Below are 12,882 nucleotides of genomic sequence, written 5' to 3' on the forward strand. Positions count from 1 at the left end.
TTACATAGATAAAAGTACAGTGTCAATGCTAGACTTCCTGATTCTGCTAAATATGCTAAGGTTACGTACAGAACGCCCTTTTTCTTAGGAAACACATACTAAAGTACATGGAGGTAAAAGGATATGATGTCAATAACATAAATGGATCCCAAAAAATACGCATATATAAATAAAACGCAAAGTTATGCAAATGGGACAAAATGTTAACTGCTTAAAAGATGCATGAAAATTCTTTGTAATATTCGTGCAACTTTTCTGTAAGTTTAAAATTATACCGAATAAAAAGTGGGGGGAAAATTTTGGTCACAAGAATCAATTCTCCCTGTCACCTGTGCTTGACTTACCTGTCTTTCGCTCACTCGAAGGGGACCGAACACAATACACTGGATTAGCTTTGCCACCAACATCAAAATACAGCAAGCAGTATTTACCAGGACCTGCACACAAACCAGAAAGAAGTTTATTTTTTTCCTGTTGAGAAATAAAAGCAGCTCTAGAAATTTTATTTTAGGAATTCCGCTGTTGTTTGCAATGACTTAGCTTTCCCAATGCTCTACCAGTGCAAAATAAGTAATATTCTAAGGGGCACACTTTTACGGGCTGGGGGCAGAAATGAGGAGCAGGGAGCAGAAGTACCAGCTTTCCAGTCAATTCACAATTGCCTGTCCCAATATATACCTTCCGGCAGGACACCTTTCCTTTCCTTCTTAACTATATGTAAAGTGGAGACAACTCGTCACTGCCTCCTAAGTACAACATTTTCTATATTAAGATTTTGATAGCCTTGAAGAAAACTGTTCTAGAAATTGAATTTGTTATGAACAGTAAAATCCAGCACCAAATATCCCACCCTGTCAAATAAATAGAAACCCTGGTGGTGTGGTGGTTAAGAGCTAATGAAAAGGTTAGCAGTTTGAATCCACCAGGCACTCCTTGGAAACTCTATGACACAGTTCTACTCTGTCCTGTAGGGTTATGAGTCAGAACTGACTCAACGGCAACAGGTTTGGTTTTTTTTCTGTCAAACAAATAGAAGGTGGGAGAGAGGTAGCTGGTGGTCAGGAAGAAATTATAAAACCATGAAGAACTGAGAATTAAAAAATATATATATATATATATATTTTAACATGCTGCAATGGAACAATCTGCCAACCAAAAGACAGCTGTTCTCCATGCTTGGGGATGGGCTTAACATCAAGGTTCTGGGGCAAATGTGGAAACCAGGAAGAAGAAAACTGGCAGGAGGGGTGAGAACTGAAAGGCAACCACGGATACCAATGCAAAACCATGGCCTTCTTCAACAGGTGGTGGGATAAGTCTCTTTTTTAAAAAATAATTAAGTCATGGACATCCTTACACCTAAATAACAAATCTAATGCTTACAAAATGGAAGAGCAGGCCGACCCTGACCAAGAGGCTAGCATGGCATATCACGTTATTGATACTGAAATGATGTGTAAAACTCAATGTGGATCCCAAAAAGCCAAAAGGACCTTGATAAAGACCATCTTCATCACGACTTTTATTGAAAGCAAATGAAAATGAACACCAATTCAACATAAAGGCTGCTTCAATCTTTGATTTGCTAAATTTACAGGAAAGCAGTCATTCTTCCCTCTACTTTTATAAGAAGCAAATGATTAAAAAAAAAAAAAAAATGACTGAAGAGAAAGCAAGCTCCAGTGTCCTAAGATATCTTCAGGTTCTTCTTAGTACCTTATACCATCCACCCGTTTGCTGAAAACACATAATGGCAGCCCTGATTAATTACAAAAAGATTAAACTACGTTTAGTTCTATTCTGTCCAATGGAGCAAGGAAGAGTGTGATATATTTTTAAAGGACTAAGACAAAAACAGTTCTGCAAAAATAAAAGAAAACAAACTATGCTGATACTTAAATCCTTCAAATAACCAGGAAAAAAAATTAATTACCCAAAACACCCTGTATCTCTAATTCCTGAATTCCTATGGAGAGGCCGTATTCAAAACATAGCTTGGAATACTAATTTTTAGAGAGAAAAAAGAAACATGTTTAAAAAAGGCTCATCTTTATTGTGCTACATAAACCAGTCAATTGGAACCTAGGCCATATTAACTAACAGTAATGTCATAAGACAAAACCACAACCACAATCTCTCATGTCACATCCCCCAGCCAAACAGAATTTTAGAGGTCAGCCAAGCATCCTCCAGTCTAATCACAACAGATCTTTTTTTAAAAAAAAAAAACCCTTCTGTTTTTGCATGTAGGTATATGCGGTCAAGAATTATACGCAGAATTGGTCTCAACCCACCTGGATCAAAGGAGAATGAAGAACACCAAGGACACAAGGTAATTACGAGCCTATGAGACAGAAAGGGCCACATGAACCAGAGACTACATCATCTTGAAACCAGAGGAACTAGATAGTACCTGGCCATAACTGATGACTGCCCTGACAGGGAACACAACAAAGAACCCCTGAGGAAGCAGGAGAGCAGTGGGATGCAGACCCCAAATTCTCATAAAAAGACCAGACTTAATGGTCTGACTGAGACTGGAAGGACCCTGGTGGTCATGGCCCCCAGACTTTCTGTTGGCCCAGGACAGGAATCATTCCTGAAGCCAACTCTTCAGACATGGATTGGACTGGACAATGGGTTGGAGAGGGATGCTGGTGAGGAATGAGCTTCTTGGATCAGGTGGGCACTTGAGACTATGTTGACATCTCCTGCCTGGAGGGGAGATGAGAGGGTAGAGGGGGTTAGAAGCTGGCGAAATGGACACGAAAAGAGACAGTGTCTCATTAGGAGAGTAATTGGGCGCATGTAGCAAGGTGTATATAAGTTTTTATGTGAGAGACTGACTTGATTTGTAAACTTTCACTTAAGGCACAAAAATTATAAAAAAAAAAAAAAAAAAGAATTATATGCAGAGTGAAGAAAACTGAAGACTCAAGAGAGCCTTAGTCCAAAGGACTAACTAGTCCAAAGGACCAATGGACCATATAAACCACAGCCCACACAACCCCAAGACCAGAAATACTAGATGGTGCCTGGTTACCACTGCCAACTGCTCGGACTGGGATCACAACACAGGGCTCTGGACAGAGTGGGAGAAAACTGTAGAACAAAATATCAAATTCACCAAAAAAAAAAAAAAAAAGACTTAATGGTCTGACAGAGACTAGAGTAACTCCCGAGGCTATGGCCCTATCATACCCTTTCAGCCTGGAACTAAAGCCATTCCCAGAGAACACCTTCCAGCCAAACAGACAAGCACATAATATAAATGGTAATACCCAAGAGGAATGTACTCCTTAGAACAATCAATTATATCAGATCAAAAGGGCAGTATGTGCCCAAAAGCAAAGATGAGAAGGCAGGGAGGGGCAGAAAATCAGGACCAAAGAAAACAGGGAGCCCAGGGCAGAAATGAGGAGAGTGGTGATATATTGAGGGGACTACAACCAATGTCTTGGGGCATTCTGTGTACAAATTGTTGAATGGGAAACTATTTTGTCCTGGAAACCTTCACCTAAAGCACAATAAAATATTTAAAAATAATTCGAAAAGCACATTAACAATAACTGATAACTATTCTATTTGGGGAAACCCTGGTGGCATAGGCTGCTAACCAAAGGGTCGGCAGTTCGAATCTGGCAGGTACTCCTTGGAAACTCTGTGGGGCAGTTCTACTCTGTCCTATAGGGTCGCTAGGAGTCAGAATCGACTCTACAGCACTGGGTTTGGTTTTTGGTGTTATTCTATTTGGAGGCCTCATGGGCACAGTGGTTAAGAGCTCGGCTGCTAACCAGAAGGCTAGTAGTTCAAATCCACCAGCTGCTCCCTGGAAACCCTGTAGGGCAGTTCTACTCTGGCCTATAGGGTAGCTTTGAGTCAGAATTGACTCAATGGAAACAGATTTTGTTTTTTTATTTGGTATTCTATTTATACAAAAATGTCTTAATTTCAAAAATATTGTGCCCTTTTGCCAGGCATATAACTTCTCAACTTCAAACCTGACAAAGGTTTGAAAAACTGCAAACACTGGAGGAAACATAATTGTAGCGCCTCACGAAAAGCAAATTCCAAATGAGATGCTTTTAAGTCTGTTAGAAAATATTCTTATAGAATCAGCGCTTCACCCCAGATTTAAATCCCCAGATGCACGGGACAAACCTTCTAACCTCCTACAATCATAAGAATCCCTTCCAGCAAGGCTGAGCTGCACCGCTACCTTATCTATTCAGGCAGCAGTAAAAGTACGAACTTAATTTTATCTACTAATTAGCCAGCTAATTTTTCCTTGCAGACAGAGTCCAAACTTCATCTAAGTATAAGGAGCTTCACTGGAGGAAAATGGTAAACACTTAAATGTCCACCAGTGAGACTAGTTCAACAAACTGTAAAACATTCGTTCAATGGAAAACCACAAAGCCCGTAAAACTAACTCAGCAATTCTATGTTTACTAACATTATATGGTAATGCTAAATAAGACAACCTCTTCACTTAAAAAAAGCAAAATGTAGAGACATGATCACTATGCTAGCCTCTGTATAAAAAAAGAAAGAATATGTATACATACACGCTTGTATAATACAAACTGTCAAGGACATGGGCAATTTGGGTATTTCTCAATCTCCTACTTAACAGCGGTACCAGCTACAAGGAACTGGTTAACGGCCACATCTGGGGCAGGGAGGCAGGTGTTGGGGAGAAAGAGGAGAAGATTTACTTTTCACCGTATGCCATTTCTGTACTTTTTAACTTTTGTACCCTGAACATTTATTATCTAATTTTTTTAATTAAATTTTTAAAAGTTTAGAATCTACTAGACTTATCTGACCAGTTCTGAAATTCCACGTTTATTTTTCTCACTATATGACAGGATGTTGATAAGTAACAAACCAAAACTGGGTGGACTAAGTCAAAAGTTATCCTGTGAGAACACACACTACGTCTACTATATTAAAGTATTCAAAGGAGCCCTAGTGGCACAATGATTAAGCACTTGGCTGCTAACCAAAAGGTTGGTGGTCCGAACCCACCAGTAGCTCCATGGGAGAAAGGTCTGCTATATCTCCTCCCATAAAGATTACAGCCTAGAAAACCCTATGAGGCAGTTCTGCTCTGTCTTATGGGGTCACTATGAGTTGAAATCACTGTGAGTTGTACCTGACAACAAAGTACTTCAGAAAATTTCTCATAAAAAAAAAAAATTTAATATTTTAAACCTTAATAAATGCCTTTAGTTTTTATTAACCTATACAAAATAAATGTCCCTAAGCAGTCTGTGCAGCCCTGGTGGCACAGTGGTTAAGCGTTTGGCTGTTAAGCAAAAGTTTCTTGGAAACCCTGTGGGGCAGTTCTACTCTGTTCTATAGGGTCGCTACAAGACAGAATCGACTCAACAGCAGTGGGAAGCAGTCTTTAACAGGTCAGAAGGTAGTGATCCAAGATACCCCCACTTAATCAAATTTAAGGTAATTCCCGTTACTTTAAGGCCCTGCAAGAAATTTCCCTCCCAGAATGGTTCTACTGTTCCTCTCAAAAACGAAAACTAAATTATAAGACTGTTCGGCCTGCTAGGAAAAGGGAGGAGAGTGATACAGATGGATTAGCCACGTTTTTCACTGTGTAACGGTGGAGGTATTTTTGACCCTGAAAAATGCTGGCCACCAGTGGGGTACCATTTTTGAGCTTGTAATGAAATGTGGTTGAACTACTGGGAACTGTTTCAAGGACATGATCAATTTGGATATTTCTTAGTCTCCTACTTAACACCAGCACTAACTACTCCCCTCCAGCCCACGTGCAGGTCAATTCCCTTTCAGGACAATAGGTATCGTTACCTCTCAGCAAGCTCCCAGTGACAAGTATAAAATGCCAATAAAATACGAACATTCACACTCAGTCCCTCTTACTACATCAGTGACTGTGTTCCTCTTTTCAAAATATTAAGGAAGTAAGATTATGTATACAAGCACCTGGCACAGTACAGTCAAATAGCAGCCCCCTTCCTCCAATGCCCCCTAAGATTTTTCCTCTATTTCTAATTTTTACCCAGGTTTATATCCAATTATTTGTGAGGCTAGTCTTTTCTTCTTCTGCTGCCCCAACATTTCTGGAGATAACATTTTCCTCTATCTTTGGAATACCAGACTCATAAAGACGCAAGCCTAGTAAGTCACTTTCAGCTCTGCCATTTTCTGATTATGTGAAAACAGACTCTAAAGCAGCGGTCAGGAACTTCTGTAAAGCCTGTTGTTTTGGGTGCCATCAAGTCAATTCTGACTCACAGTAACCCCATGCGACAGGCTAGAACTGCCCCATAGGGTTTCCTAGGCTGTAATATTTATGGGGGCAGATCATCAGGTCTTTTCTCCTGTGGAGCTGCTGGGGGGTTCGAAACACCAACCCTTCAGTTAGCAGCTGAGCACTTAACTGTTGACCCACCACGGCTGCTTTGTGAAGGGCTATCAGACAGTAAACATTTTAGGCTTTGCAGGCCACACGCTCTGTCACAATATTCTTATAAATGCAAAAACCATTCATAGCTCACAGGCTGTATAAAAACAGGTGCAGGTCATATCAGCCACCACAGTTGGACAATCACTGCTCTAAATGAATGGTCAGTCCGCTTTTATCCTTCTCGTCTTCAGTGATTTTTTTTTTCCCCTTAAGACTTCTATTTAAATTATACAATCTGTATATACTTGAGTCAGAACTTTAACATTTGTTTCATATTTCTATTTCTCCATTTTACCATGTCCTGCTCTTAACAATTTTAGAAGCTAATACATTAAAAAGTAATGAAAATGAGTAAGAATAAAGAAGTGTGCAAAAACACCTGAACAATCACAGAATGGATCAAGAGATACTTTAATGGAAACAGCAGTTTGAACGATATAAAATAAGCCTAGAAATGAATAATGATGAAATAAAAAATTTCTTAGGAATAAAATTTTAGCACGGAAGTTGGAAAAGACATGGAGAAACAAGTGATCACGTCAAATGCAGGTATGTGGTGTAAGAATCCTGGAGCCTCCCTCAAACCTGTTCTCAATGTTCATGCCAGAGGCCCATCTGGAGAGGCCTCCTTGTCAGGAAGTAGTTCTAGGTCATTAGATCTCCTGGCCTCTTCCCGTTCTACATAAACTCTACATAAATCCGTCTTACACATTGCTTCCATAAACTGTCCCCTGAAATAACTGTCTCATCATGACAGGGCCCGCCCCCCTTGCTCCATCACTGGCTTTCCACGCCCACAAAATACTGTCCACACTCCTTGGCAGAGCAGACAAGGTTTACATAATCTGGCCTTGGCCCTACACCCCATCTCTTCCCTAGGTCAGTTTCTCAAACATGAAACCAGTTGCCATTAAGTCAATTTCAACTAGTGGTGACCACATGTGCCAGAGGAGAGCTGGGGTCCACAGGGTTTTCAGCGGAGTTTTTAGAAGTAGATTGCCAGGCCAAGCTTTCGGTTAGCAGTCAAGAGCGTTAACCATTCTCAAACATTAGTGTGCCTAACATCTGCTCTGTTGTTGTCAGCTCCCTGAAGTCAACGCCATGTCTACAGAGTAGAACTGCTCTACAGGGTCTTCAAGGCCTGTGACCTTTCAGAAACAGATTGCCAGGCCTTACTTCCAAGGTGCCTCTGGGTGCATGTGAACTGCCAGCCTTTCAATTTAAGTAGTCCAATGCTTAGCCATTTGTGCCACTAGATTGCAAGGCCCCACCCTTCTCCCTGAAATTGATCTCCCTAGCTGACCCTGAGAAACTATATTGTATAAGTACCCAGGTGACATCGAATAAGAAGGCCAGAAGTGCACATTCTGAGAAAAAAAAACATCCCGAGGGGATGCTCATCTCTACCTTTCTCTCACAGCAGGGTCACTTCCCCCCACCACCTGTAATCCCTGGGGCTCCCCTTCACCTTCCCTACCTCCCTCCTGAATCGGAAAAATCAACGGATTTTTAACTTAACAGCCCAGTTTACTGACAGCTCTTCATATATCCTGCACTGTCTTCCTCACACCGTACTGAACTTCACATGCTGTGTTCTGTGCCTGGAATAACCTTCTTGTGAAGATAACTTCCCAACTTGCAAGACTAGGTTCAAATGCCATTTTCCATGAGTCCTTCCCTAGGCAGAATTAATTCTCTCTTTCCCCAAAGCTCACCATATTTTGTTTATAAATCTGTTATCAGTTAGCAAATTTTGCCTTGTTATTTGTATATGAGTCGCTTTGAGGTTAGGGGGGAAATGTTCACAGCTATGACCTTCAAAGTGCCAAAAAATGTACCTTTGAAAAGTTTTGAGTCGTTTGTTTATCTAAAACTTCGTAAGATGCTATCCAAAGCAAACCCGTTGCCCTGTCCAGTTGATTCTGACTTACAGCAACCCTATAGGACAGAGAATTGCCCCACAGGGTTTCCCCAGGCTGTAACAGTTAGGGAAGCAGACTGCTAAATCTTTCTCCTGTGGAGCAGCTGGTGGGTTCGAACCACTGGCCTTTGGGTTAGCAGCCAAGCACTTTAACAACTGTGCCACCTGGACCCCTTAAGATGCTAATAGATTTGTATCATTCCAAAATTGTACTCTACAGAGATAACTTGTAGAGAGATGCCAATATGTAAAATAATAGCTTGCAGGATTTGCAGAAGGAGCTGTTTTTTGTTTTCTCTCCTTTGGCCTTAGTGGGCAGGGTTTTATAAAAAACTGAATCTGAATGCCTCAGGCAGGGCACCAAAAGGATCCATTTCCACAACGGACCCACCACATATTTACTCAATAATGTTATCTGTCAGGCCACCAAAGGCTTTTGACCTTGTGAACCCTACTTGGCTGCTAAAGCAGCAACTAAATGGGTAAGGAGGAAAACTTACAGAGCACACATGCAGAGTCTCAGAAACCACAGAAGGCCAGCATGAACACGTGAAAACCAAAGAAAAAAGGTGGAAAACGGTTAAGAAGATCAACTGAGAAATGAAGGTATTATCAACAGATAGGAAGAAATGATAAGGTTACGTGAGGCAACACTGCTACTGAAAAAGCTGAGAAGAAAGAAATTTTCTTAAAAATAATTTTCACAGAAAAATCAACAGATTTTACATAGTATTTGATGAAGAGGTATTAACCTTGGAATCTGAACACCGGCTTTGTAAGAAGAAACTCCTAAAGGAAAAAAAAATCATTAAACAATACTAGTGGTTGTTATATAAGTACAATAGCAGTTCTTTCTCAAAGGCTTTTTTATATCTCTGACTTAAAAAATATATCAAAGACTACATTATAATCTTAACATTTGTCAAAGGCACTCTTCACTTCAAATTGTTTACCTGCCAACTCAAATGCAAAAGCAGATTTGAGAGCAAGAGATGAGTTCTCTCTCTTCTCCAGTCTTTGGCAGCTTTACACAGCCGTAGAGGAATGGAACTTCACCCTTCATCACCTTCTAGTAATCTCTACATCAGAAGGACCAGGAGACTTCATTCCACAGCCCCCAGAATTCATAAATCCCACTGCTTCCTGATGAAGCACAGTGGGATTAATTATAACAAATGAGTTGTATATCATTCTATCAGCCTGGAATATTAATCCCTCAGTCATTTACAGGCTACTTTCAACCTCAAAAGGTTAAGCACTTGGCTGCTAAGGAAAAGGTTGGTGGTTTGAACTCAACCAGTGGCTCCGTGGGAGAAAGACCCGACTATCTGCTTCCCTTCCCTAAAAGATTACAGCCTAGAAAATCCTACGGGGCAATTCTACCCTGTCACATGGAGTCTCTATGAGTCCAAATCCACCCGACAGCACACAACAACTCAAGCCCAAATGGGAACCTGAGAAAGAGACAAGATCCAAAACGCGGATGTAAAACCCCCAGTGACTAAATCTTGGAGTCACTTTTCTGATCACTGTGGAGTTTATATAACAGGCATTCAAAGTCCAGGTGGAAGCAAAATTCTTTAGCCAAAATACAGTTGACCTGCCCAGCCTGAAATTATCTGTTTTCATAAATGAGACAAACACGTATGCCTTGTAAATGCTGCTTATCTTGCACTGGCAGGCAAGCTGGAAGTCTTGTTTTAAAATGGATCACTAGAAGGAGAAATCCCAAGTTAAAATAAAGAGCAGCCTCTTGACCCCGAATGCTGTGTTACCCTGCTTCCAACATCAAAGAAAACCGTCATGAATCATCAGGTAAGGGCAGCAAGAGACGAAGCACAGTTGTGTCCTTTTTTTTTTTTTTAAAATAAATAGCACCCAAAGAAGACGAGCAAATACCAAGTGGCAGTAAAAAGTTGTGAGAGACGGCCGCCCTCCCAACAGCAATGTCCAAACACAACGAAATGCCTAAAATTCCCCCATACTCAGCTTCTGAATTCTCCCATCCCTTGTAGCTATGAGTCGGAATCGACTGCACAGCAGCGGGTTTGGGTTTTGGGTTTGTTTGTTTTGCCCTGTCCTTTTCACTGGAAACCCGCTAATAACTTACTCATGCCAGACCCAGTCAGAAAAGCCTTTCAACTTCTGTCCACTTACTCTAACGCTCCCAGTAGCTGACTCCTGATCCTCACCTCCCCGCTGAACCTGACCTGAGGTCTTCTGATTTCCTTCCCCAGGGTCCCTCAGATACCCCACCCTGTCCCCACCTTTTACTTGCACCCCTTCCTCCCCCGAGTACCCTAACCCCTTCCCTGCCGTCCCTGCGCTGTCTCCCCTGCCCCGGGCCTGGCCTCTTCGACCCGCGCGCGCCCCCACCACGCCTCCTGGACACCTTCCTCAAGCCCCCAACTTCCTAGGGCCGCCCCCTCCTCACGCCCTCACCCCATCTTCTGCCCACCGCGGGCCCACTCCAACCCCTCAACCCTCTCCTTCCGCGAGCGCAGTCTCGGTCCCCCGGCCCCAGGCCCCCGCACACGGTGGTCCCGTGGGGAGGCCACGCCCCCCATGGATAATGGGTGACGGGGCGCCCCCGCCCCGCTTGGCCCGTCCACCTCTGCGGGGCCAGTGGCAGCCTCGCTCACCCAGACGAAGAGGCTGTCCGAGAGTAGGTACTGGGCCACGTCGCGGGCCCGGGGGCCCCCGGCGTCCGCCCGGCTGGGAGCGGGCTGCTCCGACTCGCCGGGCCCGGGCCCGGGCCCGGCCTCGGCCTCGGGCTGGCTGAGGGCGCGGTAGGCGCTGACGATGGTGCCGAGCAGGGCCAGGCCGCTGAGGCCCGTGTAGGTACGGAGGCTGGGCCAGGGGAAGCGCTCGAGGAAGAGCAGCGGCATGGCGGCAGCGGCGGCCTCCAGACCCCAGGCCTCCCCGCGCTGCGGCCGGGCTTCTGCGGCGGCCTCGCGAAAGGCGCCCGCGGCCTCTGGCGTCGCTCCCGCCGCCGCTGCCGCCGCGCCAGGCCAGGCCGGGCCTCTCCCGGCCGTTCGCGCCGCTCGGCTCCGCCCCGCGCCGCTCCCGCTGCTGCCCCTGCCGGCGCAGAAGAGCGTCGGCGGGCTCGGGGCGGGCTGCCGCTTCCAGCGGGGCGCGGGCCGGACGGGCGCGGGGGCGCGGCTTCGTCCCCCGCCCCCTGCCCAGCGCGGCCGCGCTGCCGCCTCCCAGGCCTGGGCCTGGGCCCGGTCCCCGAGAGCCGGCACCCAGCTTCATCCTCCACCGAGTCACCGGCTCGGCCGGGCCGGCGGGCGTGCAGGACACCAGCCCCGGTCCGAGCCAAGGCCGTGACTCAGGCCCTGGGGCGCTGACTGGGCGGCCCAGCCCAGGCCGCGTGGCTGCCCCTCGGGACGCGGGAAAGCCCGGCCACCAGGCCTGCAGCCACTTGCCCTTGGTACCCCTGTGGGCCTAGACTTCCCAGGTGCCTGAAAGAGGAGGCAGTGCTTGGGGAATAATAGAGACCGTGATCACAAAAGCAAGAGTATTAATCTGTAGTCTTAAATTTCTCTGCAATAAATTGTGTTAAATTTCTGCCACTTGCCAGTATTATAGTCTCTATCACAATCTAAAACGAACCTGATTTAGCACGAAATAAAAATGTGTCCCTTCATACACTGCTGGTGGGAATGTAAAATGGTGCAGCTACTTTGAAAAACAGTCTGGCAATTCCTTAAAAAGTTAAACATAAAGTTATCATTTGTTGCAGCAGTTCCACTCTTAGGTATATACCCAAAAGAAATGAAAACATACCAACCACACAAAATCTGTACACATGTTCACAGCAGCAGCAGCTCTAATAATCAAAAGTCCTTATTCATGATACATGGACAACCTGAAAGTCCATCAACTGATGACCGGGTAAACAAAGGGTGCTATATCCATGTTGCCCTGTGTCATCTATTCCAACTCATAATGGCCCTATAGCACAGGAAGGGTTTCCTAGGCTGTAATCTTTACCTGAGCGGATCCCCAGGTCTTTTCTCTGGCAAAGCCAATGGTGGGTTTGAACAGCCAACATTTCAGCCAGCAGCTGAGTGCTTAACCACTGCGCCACCTGGGTTATTTGGTATAGCCATGCAATGGAATATTATTTGCCTTAAAAAAGAATGAAGTACTGATACATGTTATTTGTAAATCATAATTTTCAAGGTTTAACAATTGAGATTGATAAACCTTGAAAACATCATGCTAATAAAAGAAGCCAGACACAGAAGGCCACATATTGTATGATTCCATTAATATGAAATGTCCAGTATAGGCAAATCTATAGAAACAAAGTAGGTTAGTGGTTGCTTAGGGCTGGGGGATATAGGTGACTGGTGCTGTGGGGTGACGGCTAAAGGATACAGAGTTTCTTTTTGAGGTGATGAAAATGTTCTGAAATTGATTGTGGTGATGGTTGTCCAACTTTGTGAATATATGAAAAACCATTGTATTGTACACTTTAAATGATGAATTATCCCAATAC

The 12,882-nt window shown here is 44.2% G+C and overlaps 1 protein-coding gene across 2 annotated transcripts in view; it reads right to left on the reverse strand.

Annotated features, from left to right (window-relative positions):
- AMFR (autocrine motility factor receptor) overlaps nt 1-11,418 on the reverse strand; it is a 37,582-nt gene extending 26,164 nt beyond the window's left edge. Inside the window, exons 1-2 of one of the 2 annotated variants that reach the window (XM_049863829.1) lie at nt 11,018-11,418; nt 345-437 (exon numbers count right to left, since the gene is read on the reverse strand). In XM_049863829.1, the coding sequence (XP_049719786.1) occupies nt 345-437; nt 11,018-11,263 (339 nt within the window). In that variant the 5' untranslated portion in view covers nt 11,264-11,418. The remainder of the gene's footprint in view (nt 1-344; nt 438-11,017) is intronic. The other variant, XM_049863828.1, reaches the window with a different exon arrangement.
- Nucleotides 11,419-12,882: the final 1,464 nt, after the last annotated feature.

Source organism: Elephas maximus, chromosome 21 (assembly GCF_024166365.1).
Source record: "Elephas maximus indicus isolate mEleMax1 chromosome 21, mEleMax1 primary haplotype, whole genome shotgun sequence".
Lineage (NCBI taxonomy): Eukaryota > Metazoa > Chordata > Mammalia > Proboscidea > Elephantidae > Elephas > Elephas maximus.